This window comes from Hyla sarda, chromosome 5 (genome assembly GCF_029499605.1).
Source record: "Hyla sarda isolate aHylSar1 chromosome 5, aHylSar1.hap1, whole genome shotgun sequence".
NCBI classification, from domain to species: Eukaryota; Metazoa; Chordata; class Amphibia; order Anura; family Hylidae; genus Hyla; species Hyla sarda.
In genome coordinates, this window is record NC_079193.1 from 15,879,237 (window position 1) to 15,904,273 (window position 25,037).

The 25,037-nt window shown below is 42.7% G+C and overlaps 1 protein-coding gene across 1 annotated transcript in view; it reads right to left on the reverse strand.

Annotated features, from left to right (window-relative positions):
* The window catches only part of LOC130272493 (scinderin-like), a 67,704-nt gene that overhangs the window by 20,012 nt on the left and 22,655 nt on the right, over positions 1 to 25,037 (reverse strand). Inside the window, exons 4-10 of the mRNA XM_056518334.1 lie at positions 22,475 to 22,624; positions 18,269 to 18,361; positions 16,563 to 16,689; positions 14,796 to 14,884; positions 14,106 to 14,321; positions 9,366 to 9,487; positions 7,096 to 7,186 (exon numbers count right to left, since the gene is read on the reverse strand). Coding sequence (XP_056374309.1) covers positions 7,096 to 7,186; positions 9,366 to 9,487; positions 14,106 to 14,321; positions 14,796 to 14,884; positions 16,563 to 16,689; positions 18,269 to 18,361; positions 22,475 to 22,624 — 888 coding nt within the window. The remainder of the gene's footprint in view (positions 1 to 7,095; positions 7,187 to 9,365; positions 9,488 to 14,105; positions 14,322 to 14,795; positions 14,885 to 16,562; positions 16,690 to 18,268; positions 18,362 to 22,474; positions 22,625 to 25,037) is intronic.

Below are 25,037 nucleotides of genomic sequence, written 5' to 3' on the forward strand. Positions count from 1 at the left end.
TGCTCTGAAAACGTGTCAGTAACAACATGATGCAAGTGAGTTCCACCTGAATGTGTCAGGTATGATGGGCAAGTCACTTATACTAGAGCTAAGTAAGCATTATTGTTCTGAAAGCGTGTCAATAACAATATGGTGCAGTGACTTTCACCGGAGGATGAGTCAGGTACAATAGGCAAGTCATTTATACTGGACTACGTAAGCAGTATTGCTCTAAAAGCGTGTCAGTAACAACATGATGCAAGTAACTCCCACCTGTAAACCGAGTCAGGTATGATGGCAAGATATTGTACAAAAAAACTATGTAAGGAATCAAGGTGCGATAAGATAAAGCAAATGACAGACATGGATGCGTGTAAATGTAATCAGACAGACATGTGTATAGCTAAAACTGAATAAAGGATTGACTGCGGTGGACCTTAAGGAAATGAACTTAACTAAAGCTAGACATGGCGCACAGTAACAACAAGCTATTGTATATACAGTGACCCCCCGACCTACGATGGCCCTGACATACAATAATTTCAACATGCGATGGCCTCTCAGAGGCAGCATCAACATACGATGCTTTTGTATGTCGGGGCCATCGCATAAACGGCTATCCGGCAGCGCAGACTGCTTCAGCTGCCCCCGGATAGCCATTTACGGTGCCCCGTGTGGTCCGCTGACGATCTCTTACCTGTCCTCGGGGCTCCGGCGCGTCCTCTTCAGGATCCCATCCATCACCGGTGCTCTCCATCATCATCATCACGTCGCCACTCACACCGTCCCATCATCCAATAGGAGCGGCGTGCGTAGTGATGTGATGGCGGCGACAGAGAGCAAGGATCCTCGGGAAGCAGAGACATCCGGAGCGGCAGGGACACCCCGGGGACGCGGCGACAGCGATGGAGGGAAACATCCAGGGCAGCGGTGACGGTCCGGAGCGGCAGGGACAGGTGAGTGTTACGTCCTATACTTTACATTGCACGGATCCCTCAACATGCGATGGTTTCAACAAACGATGGTTCGTTTGGAACGGATTACCATCGTATGTTGAGGGACCACTGTATCTCATTATTAATTAATGAATTAATTTTAATTTAATTTAATTTTACTTTTTTATTTTATTAATCTCTTCAGGACACGCCCTGCATTCCGAGTCCTTAAGGACCGAGGGCGTATCCATACGCCCGTGGGAAATCCGGTCCCCACCGCTAGCCGGTTGGGGACCGGAGCCGGATGCCTGCTGAAATCATTCAGCAGGCACCCTGGCACATCGCCCAGGGGGGTCCTGAGACCCCCCCATGTCGGCGATCGGACAAAATCGCATGTCAATTCAGACATGTGATTTTCTCCAATTCCGGGCTGATCGGGTCTCTGGTGACCCGATCACCCGGAAAATAGGGCTGATCGGAGTTGTCAGCAACAGCCCCGATCAGCTTAAAGGATAGGAGTGAGGTCGCAAAGCTGCGATCTACTCCTATCCCCTGCCATTACTTAGAACGGAGTTCTGACCAATGGCAGCGCAGGACAGGGGGTTGCCATGGCGAGGCCTTGATGTCGAGGGGCTCTGGGAAGAAGATGGAGGCCGTACCTGCAGGAGAAGATGCCTGGGGACCCGGGATCTTCGCTGGAGCATGCAGGATCCTGATCAGGTAGGGAATCGATGGTGGTGGTGGGGGGGGGGGGGAGGAATTGAAAGTGAAAGTAAATCGATCTTTACTGTGGCAACCACTAGGGGGGCCAAACTTCAACTCCCAGCATGCCCAGACAGCCAAAGGCTGTCTGGGCATGCTGGGAGTTGTAGTTTTGCAACATCTGGAGGGTCACAGTTTGGAGACCACTGTTACAGTGGTGCCCAAACAGTAGCCCTCCAGATGTTGCCAAACTACAACTCTCAGCATGCCTTTTAAATTTATTAAAAAATCTTAATCCTTCCAGTACTTATCATCTGCTGAAGTTGAGTTGTTCTTTTCTGTCTAAGTGCTCTCTGATGACACGTGTCTTGGGAACTGTCCAGAGTAGAAGCAAATCCCCATAGCAAACCTCTTCTACTCTGTGCAGTTTCCGAGACAAGCAGAGATGTCAGCAGAGAGCACTGTTGGCAGACAGAAAAGAACAACTCAACTTCAGCAGCTGATAATTATTGGAAGGATTAAGATTTTTTTTTAATAGTAAGTAATTTACAAATCTGTTTAACTTTCTAGAGCCAGTTGATATATACATTTTTTTCCCCTGGAATACCCCTTTAAATCTCATGAACACATATAAATCTGCTGCTTTGTGTCTGTAATGTAATGATCACATATCCCAGCAATTCCTCATAGTATTGACTCAGCCCATTAACCTCAATGTAAACAATGTTATCAATGGACAGCACAGGGCGGACCACTCATAGTGACCGTCACCTATAAAGATCCTGGGGGGCTGGGGGACACCGGTGCATTATACAGTTGTGTTTGCTCTATAGATTTATAGTGATCGGGCTGTATTGTGTGAGCGCTGATAAGGAGGATTAGGAGAGGTGACGCTTGTACATGTCGTCTATAGTTACATCCCAGTGGAATCTATCATCTCTCACAGGGACTCATTAATGTAAAGGACCGTAAACAAACCCCCGCCTCCGCATCAGCGCGAGCCATCCCATGGCAGAACGAACGTAAATCCTGAAAATAATATTTTACACATGCTGCAAGTCAGTGTTTGACTCTGACATGCAGCCTTAGAAGAGTGGTCTCAAACTGTGGCCCTCCAGATGTTGCAAAACTTCAACTCCCAGCATGCCCGGACAGCCAACGGCTGTCCGGGCATGCTGGGAGTTGAAGTTTTGCAACATCCGGAGGGCCACAGTTTGAGACCACTGCCTTAGAACATGACTGGGGATTTAAAGGGGTACTCCGCCCCTAGACATCTTATCCTCTATCCAAAGGATAGGGGATAAGATGTCAGATCGCGGGGGTCCGACTGCCGGGGACCCCCGGGATTTCGGCTGCAGCATCCATCTCAACGGTTTCCGGCAAGGCTGGAGGCTTTGCATCCCGACCACGCGAGCAGAAGACCGTGATGTCATGACCCCGCCCCCGTGTGACATCACACCCCGCCCCTCAATGTAAGTCTATGGGAGGGGGCGTGACGTCACGCTCTTCCGCTCGCGTGGTCGGGATCCGAAGCCTCCAGTGTTGCCGGAAGCCGTTGAGGTGGGTGCTGCAGCCCAGATCCCGGGGGTCCCCAGCAGCGGGACCCCCGCGATCTGACATCTTATCCCCTATCCTTTGGATAGGGGATAAGATGTCTAGAGGTGGAGTACCCCTTTAATAAGCCAAGCCAGACAACTCTATATAGAGAGAGTCTACCCATCTGTAGACAGCAGTTTGGAGACGTTTTTTACATTCCCAGTCATGTTCTAAGGCTTTTTAATGGAGGCAAACACTGACTTGCAGGGAAAGCTATTTCCAAAAGAGGGTGTCAGAGAGCTGCTTGGCATATCCTTTTCCCCAGAATTCCCCGTAGAGCATAAATGGTCTATAATTCTCCACAATTGTGTGAGTTACCTGTCCGCATAGGAACAGGTAACTTTGACTGCCTGGAATTGGGACAAGTAGGGGTTAAATGGGTACTCCACTGGAAAACATGGAATTTTTTCTTTTTAATCAACTTTTTCCAGAAGGTTAAAAAGATTTGTAAATGACTTCTATAAAAAATATTGATCCTTCCAGTACTTATCAGCTGCTGTATGCTCCACAGGAAGTTCTTTTCTTTTTGAGTTTCCTTTCTGTCTGACCACAGTGCTCTCTGCTGACACCTCTGTCCATTTTAGGAACTGTCCAGAGTAAGACCAATTCCCCATAGAAAACCTATCCTGCTCTGGAAAGTTCCTAAAATTGACAGAGGTGTCAGCAGAGAGCACTGTGGTCAGACAGAAAGGAAATTCAAAAAGGGGTCAGACTGGAAAGAACTACACAACTTCCTCTGGAGCAAACAACAGCTGATAAGTACAGAAAGGATTAAGATTTTTTAATAGAAGTAATTTACAAATCTGTTTAACTTTCTGGCACCAGTTGATTAAACTAAAAATGTTTTCAAGGGTAGTACCCCTTTAAGTGAGAGGGCAGGGCCGATCAGGAGAAAGAGCCAACCGTGCAGGGATGGGTGGTTCTTTTAGTCCCATTCCCTGGAGTATAAGAAGCTGGGTACCCCCCCCCCCCCCTCCTTTGTGCCTTACCAGTGTCCCTTGGAATCTTTTCCTCCCTCTCTATTTTGTTGTATTTATTTTGTATTTTTCACACACAAAAAAAAAATTAAAATTATATATGAGAAAATTGAATATAAAGGGGAAAAAAATAAAAAAAATCAATAATATATATATATATATATATATATATATATATATATATATAAACCAATAAAGAGCAGCACATCCAATATAAGAAATCCCAGGGTGCCAGCCAATTGGATCTCGGTGCTCCGATCCTTGTTTTATATATAATTGATAGAAGGCAGCACACCAACTTGAGTGGAATCCAATGTTTTTTATTCCATGTCCTGATTGGACACCAGACCGGTAATGTTTTTAAACGTCACTATTAACACTTTAGCACTTGAGTATTGTTTATTGTATATTCGCCTAACAATTACGTAAAGGCGATCTGATGTATACACTATATATAAGAGTGGTCACTGATAGATCACACTGTACTTTGCTTTTTTGGATACGATTGTATAATTAGATGTTTGTACACTTTGTTTTGACACGTATGTACAAGTCACGTGATATGTAAACTGTGATGATGTCACTACTGAAGGGGTGTATTTAAACTCCATTGATTCACTTGTTAAACACTTGAAAATGGCGGTGTGAGATCGCTGAAACGTTGTCTCTCCTACATGGAATAAAAAACATTGGATTTCACTCAAGTTGGTGTGCTGCCTTCTATCAATTATATATATATATACACACAGTGGTCCCTCAAGTTACAATATTAATTGGTTCCAGGACGACCATTGTATGTTGAAACCATTGTATGTTGAGACTAGAACTCTATGGAAACCTGGTAATTGGTTCTGAAGCCCCCAAAATGTCATCCAAAAATAGGAAAAAGTGAGGATAAAGCAAAAATAAGTAGATAACTAATATAGATAAAGCAAATCCTTATATATAAAAGTAAGAAAGATCTGCTGGGAGATGTAAATCATTGTCTATCTCAGTGTTTCCCAACCAGGGTGCCTCCAGCTGTTGCAAAAACTACAACTCCCAGCATGCCCGGACAGCCGTTGGCTGTCCGGGCATGCTGGGAGTTGTAGCTTTGCAACAGCTGGAGGCACCCTGGTTGGGAAATAATGGTTTATGTAGAGGACAGGAGCTTTTTCAGGGTCCTATACAGTACACACAGTGTCCCAAATGGAGCCGCCCTTACTTGGTGTCCAAAGGAGCAGCTAACCCTGGCACAGGTAAGGAGTAGTACAGAACTTGTAGTTTCTCCCTGTACTGTAGGGGGCGCTACCAGACACCAGTCAGTCCATACACTTCAGTAATACAGGTAAAGAGTACAGAACATGTAATACCTCCCTGTACTGTAGGGGGCGCTACCAGACACCAGTCAGTGCATGCACTTCAGTAATACAGGTAAAGAGTACAGAACATGTAATACCTCCCTGTACTGTAGGGGGTGCTACCAGACACCAGTCAGTGCTTGTACTTCAGTAATAGAGGTGATTTACCAATAAAATGCCCATTCTGATTGGTCAGTTCCTCCAGTTGTGACATGTTTCACAGATCTGGACTGTCCGTACATTGTATGTTGAGTCTGGTTTCAAATTACTATGGTCCAGAAAAGACCATTGTATGTTGAAACTATTGTGAGAGAGATATATACACACACACACACACACACAAATATATATACAGTATATTAGTTTGCCTGAGTTTCTTGATGGACCCTTTTGGCGTCTTGTAAGTTATTTTGTGTTGAGTGATGCCTGTTTGTTGTATCCCTTTTGCTTCTGTTTTTGTTGGCTTTTGTCTTGTGTTAGTTTGTAGTCACAGCTGGCGGGAGAGATCATCAGCGGAGGATGGCGGCGATGCACGTTGGGTATACTGAGGGCCGGCATACTGCCTCAGCCAAGAAGTTATAAAAGTCCAACTTCCATTTCAAGATATTTAAATGTTATGAGAAGGTTAATGGTTAACTGCTAAGCAGTTGTTTATATTGTTTTTATTACCTTTATTAAAGCTGTGACCGACCACTCAGCCCTTTTAAAAGGTACATGGTGTGTGTTGTTTTATTTCCGGATTGGGATAGAGCGGGAGGCCCGAGAGAATTATACTAGTAGGGGTGGGAGTTAGTATATTACAGGCAGCTTTGCCTAAGCAGTGGTAAGTCTGTAAGACACAGGGATGCACCAAATATAGGCCTATTGACCTATTGAATAAGAAGCCTTAGAACATGACTGGGGATTTAAAGCCAAGACAGACATTCCTCAGAAGGAGAATTTACCCATCTGTATACAGCAGTTAGGAAGCGAGGGGGTGGGGGGGGGGTGTTCTTTGAATCCACTGTCATGTTCTAAGGCTTCTCTTAATGGAGTCAAAGTGCAAAGAAAGCTACCTCCAAAATGTGGCATAAGAGAGCTGCTTTTTTATATTTTTTACCCCAGCATTTCCTGCTGAGCATGAAAGGCCTCCTATAAGTCTCCAAAAATTGTTACCTAAGCAGTGCTAAGTCTGTAAGACACATAGATGCACCAAATATAGGTTTATTGGCTCCATTAAGAAGCCTAAGAACATGACCAGGGATTTAAAGCCAAGCCAGACACTCCCCAAAAGGAGAATTCATCCATCTGTATACAGCTGTTAGGAAGCGAGTGGGGGGTTCCTTTCGATTCCCTGTCATTTTCTAAGGCTTCTCTTAATGGAGTCAATGTGCATGTAATGTAACAGTCACATGATCAGATATTATCAGGCAAATAAATAAAGCAGAACTGGGAGGAAAATGAGAACATTACGAATAAATTATTCATATTTATATTAAGTCATCAGTAAAGAAAACAAAGGATATACAAGTTACTATAAAGAGGTAATGTCTAATAAAGCTCCGGGGTTATTAGTGCTGTACTTACGTGAGTGGCGCCGGCCTTGATGGAGCGATCCAGCTGCACCGTGAGGAAGGCGGACATTGTGATCTCGTCTTTTGTGGAATGATTCCCCTGCCTGAGGGGAGAACAGAATTACATCAGACATTCCACTAATCCGCCACCCGATGGTGCAAGGATTTTTGTCACCCTAGGCCAGTGGGGGCAAAACTACAACTCCCAGCATGCCCAGACAGACAAAGGCTGTCCAGACATGCTAGGAATTGAAGTTTTGCAACAGTTTTGGGAAACAGTGCCCCATGCAATAGATAATATTGCCGTCCCCTTGACATCACCCATTGACATGCCCCACCTTACTTTTGGGGTGACGCACTATAACAAACCTCCTCATGTAATTTCCTTACTTCTGGGGTAACAGACTGTAACAAACCTCCTCCTCATGTAATCTCCTTACTACTGGGGTGACACACTGTAACAAACCCCCTCCTCATGTAATCTCCTTACTACTGGGGTGACACACTGTAACAAACCTCCTCCTCATGTAATCTCCTTACTACTGGGGTGACACACTGTAACAAACCTTCTCCTCGTGTATTCTCCTTACTACTGGGGTGACACACTGTAACAAACCCCCTCCTCGTGCAATCTCCTTACTAATGGGGTGACACAGTGTAACAAACCTTCTCCTCGTGTATTCTCCTTACTACTGGGGTGACACACTGTAACAAACCCCCTCCTCATGTAATCTCCTTACTACTGGGGTGACACACTGTAACAAACCTCCTCCTCATGTAATCTCCTTACTACTGGGGTGACACACTGTAACAAACCTCCTTCTCATGTAATCTCCTTACTACTGGGGTGACACACTATAACAAACCTCCTCCTCATGTAATCTCCTTACTACTGGGGTGACACACTGTAACAAACCCCCTCCTCATGTAATCTCCTTACTACTGGGGTGACACACTGTAACAAACCCCCTTCTCGTGCAATCTCCTTACTACTGGGGAGACACACTGTAACAAACCTCCTCTGCGTGTAATCTCCTTACTACTGGGGTGACACACTGTAACAAATTTCCACCTCATGTAATCTCCTTACTACTGGGGTGACACACTGTAACAAACCCCCTCCTCGTGTAATCTCCTTACTACTGGGGTGACACACTGTAACAAACCTCCTCCTCATGTAATCTCCTTACTACTGGGGTGACACACTGTAACAAACCTCCTCCGCGTGTAATCTCCTTACTACTGGGGTGACACACTGTAACAAATTTCCTCCTCATGTAATCTCCTTACTACTGGGGTGACACACTGTAACAAACCCCCTCCTCGTGTAATTTCCTTACTACTGGGGTGACACACTGTAACAAACCTCCTCCTCATGTAATCTCCTTACTACTGGGGTGACACACTGTAACAAACCTCTTCCTCATGTAATCTCCTTACTACTGGGGTGACACACTGTAACAAACCCCCTCCTCATGTAATCTCCTTACTACTGGGGTGACACACTGTAACAAACCTCCTCCTCATGTAATCTCCTTACTACTGGGGTGACACACTGTAACAAACCTCCTCCATGCAGGCAGGAAAGAGCTTGTGATGTCAGTCGTCAGCCTCCTCCTGATATATATATATATATACACACACACACACACACAAGGCTCAAGTCTTGCAGGAACACATGGGAACAAAGTTCCTGCACTTTTTACATCAGGAATACTGTTCCAAATAGCAGGAGTCCTGCGGGACCGTCCCTTGAGTGGATATCTTTGCTAACTTTCCCAAACTTTTTTTTCCCAAGGACTTGACCCCTGTGTATATATATATATATTTCCAAACTTCTACAGGAAGCCTAAAAAGGTAATGGGGTCGGCCAGGTCAGAGAACCCTTTTCCATATACTCTGTGGGACAGGGGAGGAGGGGATCTTCTATACAGGATCCTCATCTCTTGATCAGATTATAGACCATCAATACAGCCAATGTTTCACAGATTATTAAAAATGAAAATCTTATGTTACTGTAATGTAAACAAACAGGAGATATAAAGCCAAAAATAACAAGAACCATAGAAAAGCTGCAGCACAGAAGCATGCACATGCTGCCCTCTACTGGTCAAAAGTAAGAATACAGGTTGACAGCATAAGAGGAATTCTCTTTTGTAAATACAATATTGCCACAAGTAACAAACACTACAGAAAACAATACCTTAGGTGTATGTACGGTATATACACGTATATTTTTCTCTCTCTTTTGCTAAAGACTCTGTGTTCCCCATTTCCACTCACCAATTATAGATCACTGTTCCTTTAGCCGAACTGTATAGAATGATGTAACAATCCCCCCCATAGAACTGTCCATAGGTCTCCGGGTCTACAGAAACTCTACCAGTGGATTCAACTCGCCAAATCTTACAGAGGAAAAAGACAAATATTCATTGTATTACAAAAGAATGTGGTTATATTGTTATACATAGGTATAGTATTATAGTAGTTATATTCTTGTATATAGGAGCAGTATTATAGTAGTTATATTCTTGTATATAGGAGGTAGTATTATAGTAGTTATATTCTTGTACATAGTGGCAGTATTATAGTAGTTATATTCTTGTATATAGGAGCAGTATTATAGTAGTTATATTCTTGTATATAAGAGCAGTATTATAGTAGATATATTCTTGTATATAGGAGCAGTATTATAGTAGTTATATTCTTGTATATAGGAGGCAGTATTATAGTAGTTATATTCTTGTATATAGGAGCAGTATTATAGTAGTTATATTCTTGTATATAGGAGCAGTATTATAGTAGTTATATTCTTGTATACAGGAGCAGTATTATAGTAGTTATATTCTTGTATACAGGAGCAGTATTATAGTAGTTATATTCTTGTATATAGGAGGCAGTATTATAGTAGTTATATTCTTGTATATAGGAGCAGTATTATAGTAGTTATATTCTTGTATATAGGAGCAGTATTATAGTAGTTATATTCTTGTATATAGGAGCAGTATTATAGTAATTATATTCTTGTATATAGGAGCAGTATTATAGTAGTTATATTCTTGTGTATATAAGAGCAGTATTATAGTAGTTATATTCTTGTATATAGGAGAAGTATTATAGTAGTTATATTCTTGTATAGAGGAGCAGTATTATAGCAGTTATATTCTTGTATATAGGAGCAGTATTAAAGTAGTTATATTCTTGTATATAGGAGAAGTATTATAGTAGTTATATTCTTGTATATAGGAGCAGTATTATAGTAGTTATATTCTTGTATATAGGAGCAGTATTATAGTAGTTATATTCTTGTAAATAGGAGCAGTATTAAAGTAGTTATATTCTTGTATATAGGAGAAGTATTATAGTAGTTATATTCTTGTATATAGGAGCAGTATTATAGTAGTTATATTCTTGTATATGGGAGCAGTATTATAGTAGTTATATTCTTGTATATAGAAGCAGTATTATAGAAGTTATATTCTTGTATATAGGAGCAGTATTATAGTAGTTATATTCTTGTATAAAGGAGACAGTATTATAGTAGTTATATTCTTGTATATAGGGGCAGTATTATAGTAGTTATATTCTTGTATATAGGAGCAGTATTATAGTAGTTATATTCTTGTATATAGGAGTAGTATTATAGTAGTTATATTCTTCTATATAGGAGCAGTATTATAGTAGTTATATTCTTGTATATAGGAGCAGTATTATAGTAGTTATATTCTTGTATATAGGAGAAGCATTATAGTAGTTATATTCTTGTATATAGGAGCAGCATTATAGTAGTTATATTCTTGTATATTGGAGCAGTATTATAGTAGTTATATTCTTGTATATAGGAGCAGTATTATAGTAGTTATATTCTTGTATATAGGAGCAGTATTATAGTAGTTATATTCTTGTATATAGGAGCAGCATTATAGTAGTTATATTCTTGTATATAGGAGCAGTATTATAGTAGTTATATTCTTGTATATAGGAGCAGCATTATAGTAGTTATATTCTTGTATATAGGAGCAGTATTATAGTAGTTATATTCTTGTATATAGGAGGCAGTATTATAGTAGTTATATTCTTGTATATAGGAGCAGTATTATAGTAATTATATTCTTGTATATAGGAGCAGTATAATAGTAGTTATATCAAACATCGAGGAGAAGAAGGTGAAAAGACCGCACTCACCCACTGTACTCGCTGGTAGATTGCAGATTTATTCAGAATGCAAAAAACAATTCCATATGGTGGAGGACGTGGAGGGGATAAAAAGCCAAACGGACTAGTTTCGCGCCAGCCGGCGCTTTCTCTGACTGGGCTACATCAGCTGGCAGGAAGGGGAGGGAATTTCAAACGCCAAAGCTGATGACGTGGGAGTATGCAAAAAAATGAAAAAGAATAAACACCTGGGCATACATTCAAAATAATTATCAAAAAGTGAAAAAAAGGAAAAAAGGGGGAGAAAACAAGGACAAGAAGAACGGGGGCATGCTGGAAGGAATACTAATGCGAATTTATAAAAAAACGCTAAGATCTTGCCGGTCATTCAGTCCCATTCCTTCTAATGCCTTACTGCGCATGATCCAGCGCTCTTCGCAACGAAGTAAAGTCCTGTGTCGGTCTATTCCAGGTGAGTTTGTTTTAACCCTTTCGATGCCAAAAAATCGCATGGTGTCTGCTTCTCCTTTATGGGCTGATCTCATATGCTCAATTAACCTGGCACAACCGTGCCCCGTGTGAATGGATCTGAGGTGTTCGCGGAATCGTATCCTTAAGGGTCTGATAGTAGACCCTATATAGAAACACATACACGGGCAGACGATAGCATAAACGACATAGTCCGTACGGCAGCACATAAAATCCCTTATTCTGACATCTGTGCTTCCTAAAGTGAAGAATTTTCCTGGCAGGAGGTATTTGCAATGAGGGCAGTTGCCACATTTGTGGTTGCCCAGGGGAACGGAGGAGGATAACCAGTCTTTTTCTCTCCGAGCTGGGGGTAAAGCGCTGCGGTTTACCCCCAGCTCGGAGAGAAAAAGACTGGTTATCCTCCACCGTTCCCCTGGGCAACCACAAATGTGGCAACTGCCCTCATTGCAAATACCTCCTGCCAGGAAAATTCTTCACTTTAGGAAGCACAGATGTCAGAATAAGAGATTTTATGTGCTGCCGTACGGACTATGTCGTTTATGCTATCGTCTGCCCGTGTATGTGTTTCTATATAGGGTCTACTATTAGACCCTTAAGGATACGATTCCGCGAACACCTCAGATCCATTCACACGGGGCACGGTTGTGCCAGGTTAATTGAGCATATGAGATCAGCCCATAAAGGAGAAGCAGACACCATGCGATTTTTTGGCATCGAAAGGGTTAAAACAAACTCACCTGGAATAGACCGACACAGGACTTTACTTCGTTGCGAAGAGCGCTGGATCATGCGCAGTAAGGCATTAGAAGGAATGGGACTGAATGACCGGCAAGATCTTAGCGTTTTTTTATAAATTCGCATTAGTATTCCTTCCAGCATGCCCCCGTTCTTCTTGTCCTTGTTTTCTCCCCCCTTTTTTCCTTTTTTTCACTCTTTGATAATTATTTTGAATATATGCCCAGGTGTTTATTCTTTTTCATTTTTTTGCATACTCCCACGTCATCAGCTTTGGCGTTTGAAATTCCCTCCCCTTCCTGCCAGCTGATGTAGCCCAGTCAGAGAAAGCGCCGGCTGGCGCGAAACTAGTCCGTTTGGCTTTTTATCCCCTCCACGTCCTCCACCATATGGAATTGTTTTTTGCATTCTGAATAAATCTGCAATCTACCAGCAAGTACAGTGGGTGAGTGCGGTCTTTTCACCTTCTTCTCCTCGATGGTTAATGTTATCTGATATTACACCTGCACCCCCAGGTACGGCAGTACTTCAAATCTTCTGGATAGCCCTGATTGTATTGCCTCAGGATTTCATTATTGAACAGGGATATTTGCTCTTTGGTGCCACTTTTCCCCTTTTTCTTTGGACTTTAATAGTAGTTATATTCTTGTATATAGGAGCAGTATTATAGTAGTTATATTCTTGTATATAGGAGCAGTATTATAGTAGTTATATTCTTGTATATAGGAGCAGTATTATAGTAGTTATATTCTTGTATATAGGAGCAGTATTATAGTAGTTATATTCTTGTATATAGGGAGCAGTATTATAGTAGTTATATTCTTGTATATAGGAGCAGTATTATAGTAGTTGTATTCTTGTATATAGGAGCAGTATTATAGTAGTTATATTCTTGTATATAGGAGGCAGTATTATAGTAGTTATATTCTTGTATATAGGAGCAGTATTATAGTAGTTATATTCTTGTATATAGGAGCAGTATTATAGTAGTTATATTCTTGTATATAGGAGGCAGTATTATAGTAGTTATATTCTTGTATATAGGAGCAGTATTATAGTAGTTATATTCTTGTATATAGGAGGCAGTATTATAGTAGTTATATTGTATATAGGAGCAGTATTATAGTAGTTATATTCTTGTATATAGGAGGCAGTATTATAGTAGTTATATTCTTGTATAAAGGAGCAGTATTATAGTAGTTATATTCTTGTATATAGGAGGCAGTATTATAGTAGTTATATTGTATATAGGAGCAGTATTATAGTAGTTATATTCTTGTATATAGGAGGCAGTATTATAGTAGTTATATTCTTGTATATAGGAGCAGTATTATAGTAGTTATATTCTTGTATATAGGAGCAGTATTATAGTAATTATATTCTTGTATATAGGAGCAGTATTATAGTAATTATATTCTTGTATATAGGAGGCAGTATTATAGTAGTTATATTCTTGTATATAGGAGCAGTATTATAGTAGTTATATTCTTGTATATAGGAGCAGTATTATAGTAGTTATATTCTTGTATATAGGGAGCAGTATTATAGTAGTTATATTCTTGTATATAGGAGCAGTATTATAGTAATTCATATATATATATTGTTATAGATTGGCCTACATTGAAGCAAAACTAGAAATACCTCAACTTTTCCGGATCCATCATCCATCATGTTGTACTTTGCAGCCATTTTTGCCGAGGTGTGCAGCAATTTTGCATCAAATGCAGTTTGCTTTATGTTTGCAATCTTCCCATGGGTCACCACTTTCCCGAAGCCTTGACTTTGCTCTTTATCTTTCCAGTCTTTAAAATACTGTTTGAACATTGGGGTCTCTCCCCCCTCCGGCAGGACTGTGATCTATAAAAATAGGGCTAATTTATTGTATTTCTTAGGCTTCATGGGAGTCCCTGCAGCTCAGTCACAGTGTAATGTATCATCACAGCAAAGTCATTCTAGTTACAACTAGTGTTGAGCGGCATAGGCCATATTCGAATTCGCGAATATTCGCGAATATATGGACGAATATTCGTCATATATTCGCTAAATTCGCATATTGGTAATATTTGCGTTTTATTTTCGCATATGCGAATATTATCATATGCGGAAATTTGCATATACAAAAATTAGCAAGTGCGAAAATTCGGACGCCAGTCTCACACAGTAGTATTAGAGCCTTCTTTACACCACACAAGCTGGAAGTAGAGAGAGATGATCACTGTGATGTGTACTGTGATATATATAAAAAAAAAAAAAAATATTCGCGAGCAACACTAGTTACAACCACCTCCATATTTTTGGAAGATGGTAGATCTGATAATTCGGGGTCAATACCTGAGTATTGGCAGCCAAATTCATCTTCTTCAGGTAATCTTCTGCAGTCTTCAGAGCCATCTTTTTCTCTTCTTTGTTAGACTTTTTGCCTGAAAATTTTATAAAAATATATTCAAACACAAAGATGTGTCAATGTTTGTATCTATCTCATATCTATCTATCTATCTATCTATCTATCTATCTCATATCTATCTATCTCTCATATCTATCTCATATCTATCTCATATCTATCTCATATCTATCTAATATCTACTGTATCTATCTCATATCTACTGTATCTATCTCTCTATCTCATATCTATCTATCTATCTCAAATCTATCAATCTATCTATCTCATATTTATCTCATATCTATCTATCTATCTCATATCTATCTATCTATATATCTATCTCATATCTATCTATCTCATATCTATCTATCTATCTATATATCTATCTCATATCTATCTATCTCATATCTATATATCTCATATCTATCTATCTCATATCTATCTATCTATCTCATATCTATCTATCTATCTATCTCATATCTATCTATCTCATATGTATCTATCTATCTATCTATCTATCTATCTATCTCATATCTATCTATCTATCTATCTATCTATCTATCTATCTCATATCTATCTATCTCATATCTATCTCATATCTATCTCATATCTATCTATATCATATCTATCTATCTCATATCTATCTCATATCTATCTATCTCATATCTATCTATCTCCTATCTATCTATCTCATATCTATCTATCTCATATCTATCTATCTATCTATCTATCTCATATCTATCTATCTATCTATCTCATATCTATCTATCTCATATCTATCTATCTCATATCTATCTATCTATCTATCTATCTCATATCTATCTATCTATCTCATATCTATCTATCTCATATCTATCTATCTATCTAAATATCCCAGGAGAGCAGCACAACCAGATAGTGCTTCAGGTAGCTGGTGCACGCTGTGTAGGAGCCTTGGTTCGGGATCCCAATAGATAAATCCAAAGAGGCAGCAGCACACAAGGTATACGGTGCAAAAAAGTATGTGGTTTTATTGCATCAGTGCATACAGAGCAACGTTTCTGCGACCTCCTCGTCGCCTTTCTCAAGCTCCTTGAAGAAAGGCGACGAGGAGGTCGCAGAAACGTTGCTCTGTATGCACTGATGCAATAAAACCACATACTTTTTTGCACCGTATACCTTGTGTGCTGCTGCCTCTTTGGATTTATCTATCTATCTATCTCATATCTATCTATCTCATATCTATCTCATATCTATCTCATATCTATCTATATCATATCTATCTATCTCATATCTATCTATCTATCTATCTCATATCTATCTATCTCATATCTATCTCATATCTATCTATCTATCTATCTATCTCATATCTATCTATTTCATATCTATCTCATATCTATCTCATATCTATCTATCTCATATCTATCTATCTCATATCTATCTATCTATCTATCTCATATCTATCTATCTCATATCTATCTCATATCTATCTATCTATCTATCTCATATCTATCTATCTATATCATATCTATCTATATATCTCATATCTATCTATCTATCTCATATCTATCTATCTATATCATATCTATCTGTATATCTCATATCTATCTGTAGATTCTTTTTAGTAGAATTTATAAATTAGAGGTTGTTTATTTTTTATTATTATTATTGCTATTATCATTATTATTATTATTGTCATTATTATTTTTATTTGTATTACAGTATTATGGTTATTTTACCTTTCCATACAAACACCTTGTCTCCCCCATAGAGGATGAAGCATTCTTCGGTCAGCAGCATGGACATGGAGAAGGGGCTTTCCTCTGACACCGTGGTGATCTGCATGGATCCGCTTTCATCTGACACCTGTAATTATATATATATATATATATACTTCTTATCTGTCACTATGTAACAATACTGTTCTGCAGACGCCGTCCTATCTTCAGGAAGAGAGTGAACTACAGTCTGACCGCTCCTTCCCTGCATGTATCCTTCATAAAGAAGTGCGATGGCTGGGAAGCATTAAAGGGGTACTCCGGTGCTTAGACATCTTATCCCCTATCCAAAGGATAGAGGATAAGATGCCTGTTCGCAGGAGTCCCGCCGCTGGGGACCCCCGGGATCTTTGGATAGGGGATAAGATGTCTAAGCACCGGAGTACCCCTTTAAAAGAACCAAAATAGTGGAGGAAACCTGTACCCAAAATTCCTCTCTGGATCTTGCAACAAGTAAGCGAAGAAGAGCGACGTCTCAATAAAAAGAGACTGACACCTTTCTTATGTTATTTCAATCAGTGGCGGATCTGGGGGGTTGGGGGACAACAGGGCAATATTTGCACAGGGGAATGTCCGCACGGAAAATCTCAGCACTTGGAATAGTGGCAAGGAGCCCCCCCAGGGGGTTCCTTGCCACTATTCCAAGTGCTGAGATTTTCCGTTCGGACATTCCCCCGTGCAAATATAGCCCGATAGTGCCCCTCCCGAGATTAGACTCTGGATCCGCCACTGATTATAATACATATAACCACAAATAGTGCAGCAACTTAAAGGGGTCCTCCGGTGGAAATTTTTTTTTTTTAAATCAACTGGTGCCAGAAAGTTAAACAGATTTGCAAATGACTTCTGTAAAAAAAAAAAAAATCTTTACCCTTCCAGTACTTTTTAGCAGCTGTATGCTACAGAGGAAATTCTTTTCTTTTTGAACTTCATTTCTGTCTTGTCCACAGTGCTCTCTGCTGACACTTCTTGTCCGTGTCAGGAACTGTCCAGAGCAGGAGAGGTTTGCAATGGAGATTTTCTCCTGCTCTGGACAGTTCCTGATACGGGCATCAGGTGTCAGCAGAGAGCCCTGTGGACAAGACAAAAAAAAGAAATGAAAAAAGAAAATAATTTCCTCTGTAGCATACAGCTGCCAAAAAGTACTGGAAGGGTAAAGATTTTTTAATAGAAGTCATTTACAAATCTGTTTCTCCTGCACCTGTTCATTTAAAAAATAAATGTTTTCCATCGGATTACCCCTTTAATATATAATTTAGTATGATTTAGTTTGGTTTGCATACAGCTTTTTTTTTCTTTTTTTTGTGTCTCCATGGTTACAGACTACAAACAAACCCCATGTAGTCTGATCTTGTAGTCACGTCCTTCATTCAGCCACTTCTTTCTTAAAAACTACAAATCGTACATTAGATTAGAGAGTAACACATGACTGCACAAAAGGGGTTTGTAGTCTGTTACCATGGAGACATATAGGTCTGTAACCTATATATATATATATATATATATATATATATATATATATATATAGGTCTGTATAGCAGCTGAAAACTGATCCCAAGGGAATATCTTCAGATTTAAGGGGCTACGTTAGAAAGAGTCATCTGAAATGTTGGGGGTTATCCTGCTCCGGAATATCCCACAGTCTGGAGAATTTATTCCCATCTTACCATGTGCAACTTTGCCTTCCCCCTATGTGTGACATCAGCAGCATGGTCCGCGTCCTCCTCGCCTTCAGGTAACTTGGGCTTTGGACCTAAAATCTATGAGAAATACAATGTGTCATGCATCAGTGTTAGGATTGACGATTGGGATAATAAAAATCATTTTAATAATAATTTAAAAAAAAAAATAAAAATAAGCTTTCCCATCCTAATGCCCTTTCTTAGAAATGACCAAATTTTTCAAAAGTTTGACAGCTTGGAACAATTTATTTTGTATTTTTTTTTTACAGGAAGAAAAAGAGGACTACTCCAGAACAGAAGAAAGAAGATCTGTTAATAATAATAATATTTTTTTTTTTTACTTAATAAAAGTGTCATCAACAAAAAGTTTTTAAATAATGTAGATAATACCATTATATGTATATTTGTAATATACATTGGTTTAAAAATATGTATATTTTTGTCCCTGCAGCTATTGCCTGTGTATCTCTGTGTACACTGAGGACAAGCAGGGCTATGTACACTGAGGACAAGCAGGGTTCTGTACCCTGAGGACAAGCAGGGCTCTGTACACTGAGGACAAGCGGGGCTCTGTACACTGAGGACAAGCAGGGCTCTGTACACTGAGGACAAGCGGGGCTCTGTACACTGAGGACAAGCGGGGCTCTGTACACTGAGGACAAGCAGGGCTCTGTACACTGAGGACAAGCAGGGCTCTGTACACTGAGGACAAGCAGGGACAAACAGGGCTCTGTACACTGGGGACAAGCGGGGCTCTGTACACTAAGGAGAAGCAGGGCTCTGTACACTGAGGACAAGCAGGGCTCTGTACACTGAGGACAAGCAGGGCTCTGTACACTGAGGACAAGCAGGGACAAACAGGGCTCTGTACACTGGGGACAAGCGGGGCTCTGTACACTGAGGAGAAGCAGGGCTCTGTACACTGAGGAGAAGCAGGGCTCTGTACACTGAGGAGAAGATGGGCTCTGTACACTGAGGACAAGCAGGGCTCTGTACAGTGAGGACAAGCAGGGCTCTGTACACTGAGGACAAGCGGGGCTCTGTACACTGAGGAGAAGATGGGCTCTGTACACTGAGGACAAGCGGGGCTCTGTACACTGAGGACAAGCAGGGCTCTGTACACTGAGGACAAGCAGGGCTATGTACACTGAGGACAAGCAGGGTTCTGTACCCTGAGGACAAGCGGGGCTCTGTACACTGAGGACAAGCGGGGCTCTGTACACTGAGGACAAGCGGGGCTCTGTACACTGAGGACAAGCGGGGCTCTGTACACTGAGGACAAGCAGGGCTCTGTACACTGAGGACAAGCAGGGCTCTGTACACTGAGGACAATCAGGGACAAACAGGGCTCTGTACACTGGGGACAAGCGGGGCTCTGTACACTGAGGAGAAGCAGGGCTCTGTACACTGAGGAGAAGCAGGGCTCTGTACACTGAGGAGAAGATGGGCTCTGTACACTGAGGACAAGCAGGGCTCTGCACAGTGAGGACAAGCAGGGCTCTGTACACTGAGGACAAGCGGGGCTCTGTACATTGAGGAGAAGATGGGCTCTGTACACTGAGGACAAGCGGGGCTCTGTACACTGAGGACAAGCAGGGCTCTGTACACTGAGGAGAAGCAGGGCTCTGTACACTGAGGAGAAGATGGGCTCTGTACACTGAGGACAAGCAGGGCTCTGTACAGTGAGGACAAGCAGGGCTCTGTACACTGAGGACAAGCGGGGCTCTGTACACTGAGGAGAAGATGGGCTCTGTACACTGAGGACAAGCGGGGCTCTGTACACTGAGGACAAGCAGGGCTCTGTACACTGAGGACAAGCAGGGCTATGTACACTGAGGACAAGCAGGGTTCTGTACCCTGAGGACAAGCGGGGCTCTGTACACTGAGGACAAGCGGGGCTCTGTACACTGAGGACAAGCGGGGCTCTGTACACTGAGGACAAGCGGGGCTCTGTACACTGAGGACAAGCAGGGCTCTGTACACTGAGGACAAGCAGGGCTCTGTACACTGAGGACAATCAGGGACAAACAGGGCTCTGTACACTGGGGACAAGCGGGGCTCTGTACACTGAGGAGAAGCAGGGCTCTGTACACTGAGGAGAAGCAGGGCTCTGTACACTGAGGAGAAGATGGGCTCTGTACACTGAGGACAAGCAGGGCTCTGCACAGTGAGGACAAGCAGGGCTCTGTACACTGAGGACAAGCGGGGGCTCTGTACATTGAGGAGAAGATGGGCTCTGTACACTGAGGACAAGCGGGGCTCTGTACACTGAGGACAAGCAGGGCTCTGTACACTGAGGACAAGCAGGGCTATGTACACTGAGGACAAGCAGGGCTCTGTACCCTGAGGACAAGCGGGGCTCTGTACACTGAGGACAAGCGGGGCTCTGTACACTGAGGACAAGGGGGGGCTCTGTACACTGAGGACAAGCGGGGCTCTGTACACTGAGGACAAGCAGGGCTCTGTACACTGAGGACAATCAGGGCTCTGTACACTGAGGACAAGCAGGGACAAACAGGGCTTTGTACACTGGGGACAAGCGGGGCTCTGTACACTGAGGAGAAGCAGGGCTCTGTACACTGAGGAGAAGCAGGGCTCTGTACACTGAGGAGAAGATGGGCTCTGTACACTGAGGACAAGCAGGGCTCTGTACAGTGAGGACAAGCAGGGCTCTGTACACTGAGGACAAGCGGGGCTCTGTACACTGAGGAGAAGATGGGCTCTGTACACTGAGGACAAGCGGGGCTCTGTACACTGAGAACAAGCAGGGCTCTGTACACTGAGGGCAAGCGGGGGCTCTGTACACTGAGGACAAGCGGGGCTCTGTACACTGAGGAGAAGCAGGGCTCTGTACACTGAGGGAGAAGATGGGCTCTGTACACTGAGGACAAGCAGGGCTCTGTACAGTGAGGACAAGCAGGGCTCTGTACACTGAGGACAAGCGGGGGCTCTGTACACTGAGGAGAAGATGGGCTCTGTACACTGAGGACAAGCGGGGCTCTGTACACTGAGGACAAGCAGAGCTCTGTACACTGAGGACAAGCAGGGCTCTGTACACTGAGGACAAGCAGGGACAAGCAGGGCTCTGCACAGTGAGGAGAAGCAGGGCTCTGTACACTGAGGAGAAGCAGGGCTCTGTACACTGAGGAGAAGATGGGCTCTGTACACTGAGGACAAGCAGGGCTCTGTACAGTGAGGACAAGCAGGGCTCTGTACAGTGAGGACAAGCAGGGCTCTGTACAGTGAGAACAAGCAGGGCTCTGTGCACTGAGGACAAGCAGGGCTCTGTACACTGAGTACAAGCAGGGCTCTGTTCACTGAGGAGAAGATAGGCTCTGTACACTGAGGACAAGCGGGGCTCTGTACACTGAGGACAAGCGGGGCTCTGTACACTGAGGACAAGCGGGGCTCTGTACACTGAGGACAAGCGGGGCTCTGTACACTGAGGACAAGCGGGGTCTCTGTACACTAAGGACAAGCAGGGCTCTGTACACTGAGGACAAGCAGGGACAAACAGGGCTCTGTACACTGGGGACAAGCGGGGCTCTGTACAATGAGGAGAAGCAGGGCTCTGTACACTGAGGAGAAGCAGGGCTCTGTACACTGAGGAGAAGATGGGGCTCTGTACACTGAGGACAAGCAGGGCTCTGTACAGTGAGGACAAGCAGGGCTCTGTACACTGAGGACAAGCAGGGCTCTGTACACTGAGGAGAAGATGGGCTCTGTACACTGAGGACAAGCGGGGCTCTGTACACTGAGGACAAGCAGGGCTCTGTACACTGAGGACAAGCAGGACTCTGTATACTAAGGACAAGCGGGGCTCTGTACACTGAGGAGAAGATGGGCTCTGTACACTGAGGACAAGCGGGGCTCTGTACACTGAGGACAAGCAGGGCTCTGTACACTGAGGACAAGCAGGGCTCTGCACACTGGTGACAAGTAGGGCTCTGTACACTGAGGACAAGCAGGGCTCTGCACACTGGTGACAAGTAGGGCTCTGTGCAGTGAGGCTCTGTAATATGCTCCTAGCTCGCACATCAGGATGATTGACAAGCCAGAAATTAAACATTCTACTTTTGAATTGGGTAAATATCCTATATTGCATTTCTCTGTTGTTGTTTTTCTCCCCCTTTTATTTTCCATGTAATGACAATATGCCGCGCTCCCAGTTTGCCCATTTCCGGGCGTTACCTTGATGAGATCGCTGCTCTCGTTTCCGTCTTCCACCACGATGAGTTTGGCTCTGCCTTTCCTTTCATTGCTGCGAATGCCGTTTGCGAGCTGCGCTGCTTTAGTGCGTTCAAACTTGTTGCATTTCTCCCCGCACCATTGGTAAATTTCCTATCAAAAAACATTTAAGCATGAATCATTTTTTTTTATTTATATATTTTTTATTTTAGGGCCTGTCCAGGATAAGAAATAAAGTCCCTACTTTTTGTTTTTCCCAGAAACAATCCTCCTGCTACCTTTGTGGCTGTTTCTGGTATTGTGACACTGATTGCTGCAATACCAGACACTGCCACATATAGATGAATGGCGCTGTTTTTAGCAAAAAAAAACTAAACAAAAATTAAAGCATGCTTTTTAATCCAATCCCGGACAATCCATTCAAATCACTTTGCAGTTCATCTCCCAGAATATTTTATTCTTCAGTTATCATCTATGTGACCTCACTGACACTCTGGAGACTGTATCTCTTTTATAGGTGACCATAATTGCTTTTTCTTATACTACCTGATATGACCCATCTGCCATTTCCATAATAACTAATAAACTATGGGGGCATTTATCATTGTTTTTGCACTTATTTTTTGTGTGCTCTCTGCTGCCACCCACTGTCCGTGTCAGGAACTGTCCAGAGCAGAAGCAAATCACCCATAACAAACTTCTCCTGCTCTGGACAGTAACTGACACAGAGGGGGCAGCAGAGAGCACTGTGGTCAGACTGGAAATAACTACAAAAACTTCCTCTGGAGCATACAGCAGCTGATAAGTACGGGAAGGATTAAGATTTTTAAATAAAAGTAATTTACAAATCTTTTTAACTTTCTGGCACCAGTTGATTTGAATTCCCCCCCCCCCCTCCGCAGTATCCCTTTAAAGGGGTACTCTGGTTCAATTTTATTTTATTTTAAATCAACTGGGGCCAAAAAGTTTAACAGATTTGTAAATTACTTCTATATAAAAATATTAATCCTTCCAGTACTTATCAGCTGCTATATGCTCCACAGGAAGTTGTGTATTTCTTTCCTGTCTTCCCACAGTGCTCTCTGCTGACACCTCTGTCCATGTCAGGAACTGTCCAGAGTAGAAGCAAATCCCCCATAGCAAACCTCTCCTGCTCTGGACAGTTCCTGACATGGACAGAGGTGTCAGCAGAGAGCACTGTGGGAAGACAGGAAAGAACTACAGTGACCCCTCGACCTACGATCATTTCCCCATACAATGACCTCTCAGGGGCCATCGCATGTTGAAGGCAGCATCAACATACGATGCTTTTGTATGTCGGGGGCCATCACATAAACGGCTATCCGGCAAGCGCAGACTGCTTCAGCTGCCCCCGGATAGCCATTTACGGTGCCCCGTGTGGTCCGCTGACGATCACTTACCTATCCTCGGGGCTCCGGAGCGTCCTCTTCGGGATCCTTTGCATCGTTGGCGCTCTCTCATCATCATCATCACGTCGCCCGCGCACTGACCGTCCCGTCATCCAATATGAGCGGCGGTGCGTAGCGACGTGATAGCGGCGACGTAGAGCGAGGATGCCGGGGAAGCAGAGGCCTTTGCCGGAACGGCGGGGACACCTCGGGGACGCGGCGACAGCGATGGAAGGCGACAGCCAGGGCAGCGGTGACGGTCCGGGGGCAGCGGGGGACAGGTGAGTACAACTTTGTCTAACAGTGGTCTTCAACCAGCGGACCTCCAGATGTTGCAAAACTACAACACCCAGCATGCCCGGACAGCCAACGGCAACATCTGGAGGTCTGCAGGTTGTAGACCACTGTCCTATACTTTACATTGCACGGATCCCTCAACATGCCGATGGTTTCAACAAACGATGGTCCATTTGGAACGGATTACCATCGTATGTTGAGGGACCACTGTGCACAACTCCCTCAGGAGCATACAGCAGCTGTTAAGTACTGGAAGGATTAAGATTTTTATATAGAAGTAATTTACTAATCGATATTACTTTCTGACACCAGTTGATTTGATTTTTCCCCCCCCTTCTGGAGTACCCCTTTAAGTTAAGAATGCAGTGAAGAGATCTTTGGTCAATCAGGAATCACTTTGGGCTCCCTACTATACAGTCTGGGGTCTTGGCTTTTAAGAATTGTATGATAAGACGCCCTTTAGTCAGACCGTCTTGGCTTCTCAGCTTTGGTTGGATATAAAAGTGGGTACCGCCATTGGTTACACGCTTCCTTATTGTCATTACGGTACTTTGACCTCCCCCCCCCCCCCCCCACCCCCCCCCCCTTGTATTGAAGATTTGTGTAAAATTCCTGAAGGACATCTCAAAGTTTTCTAACAACCTGATAAATGTATCACTCATTTACATACTATGTAACAGATCGCAGCCTTGGTAACAATTAATGGAATCTTAAAGCAATAAGGAACTAATTGTGGAATTTTAATAGAGTGCTCTCTGCTGCCACCACTGTCCATGTCAGGAACTGTCCAGAGCAGAAGCAAATCACCATAACAAACTTCTCCCTTCTCTGGACAGTAACTGACACAGAGGGGACAGCAG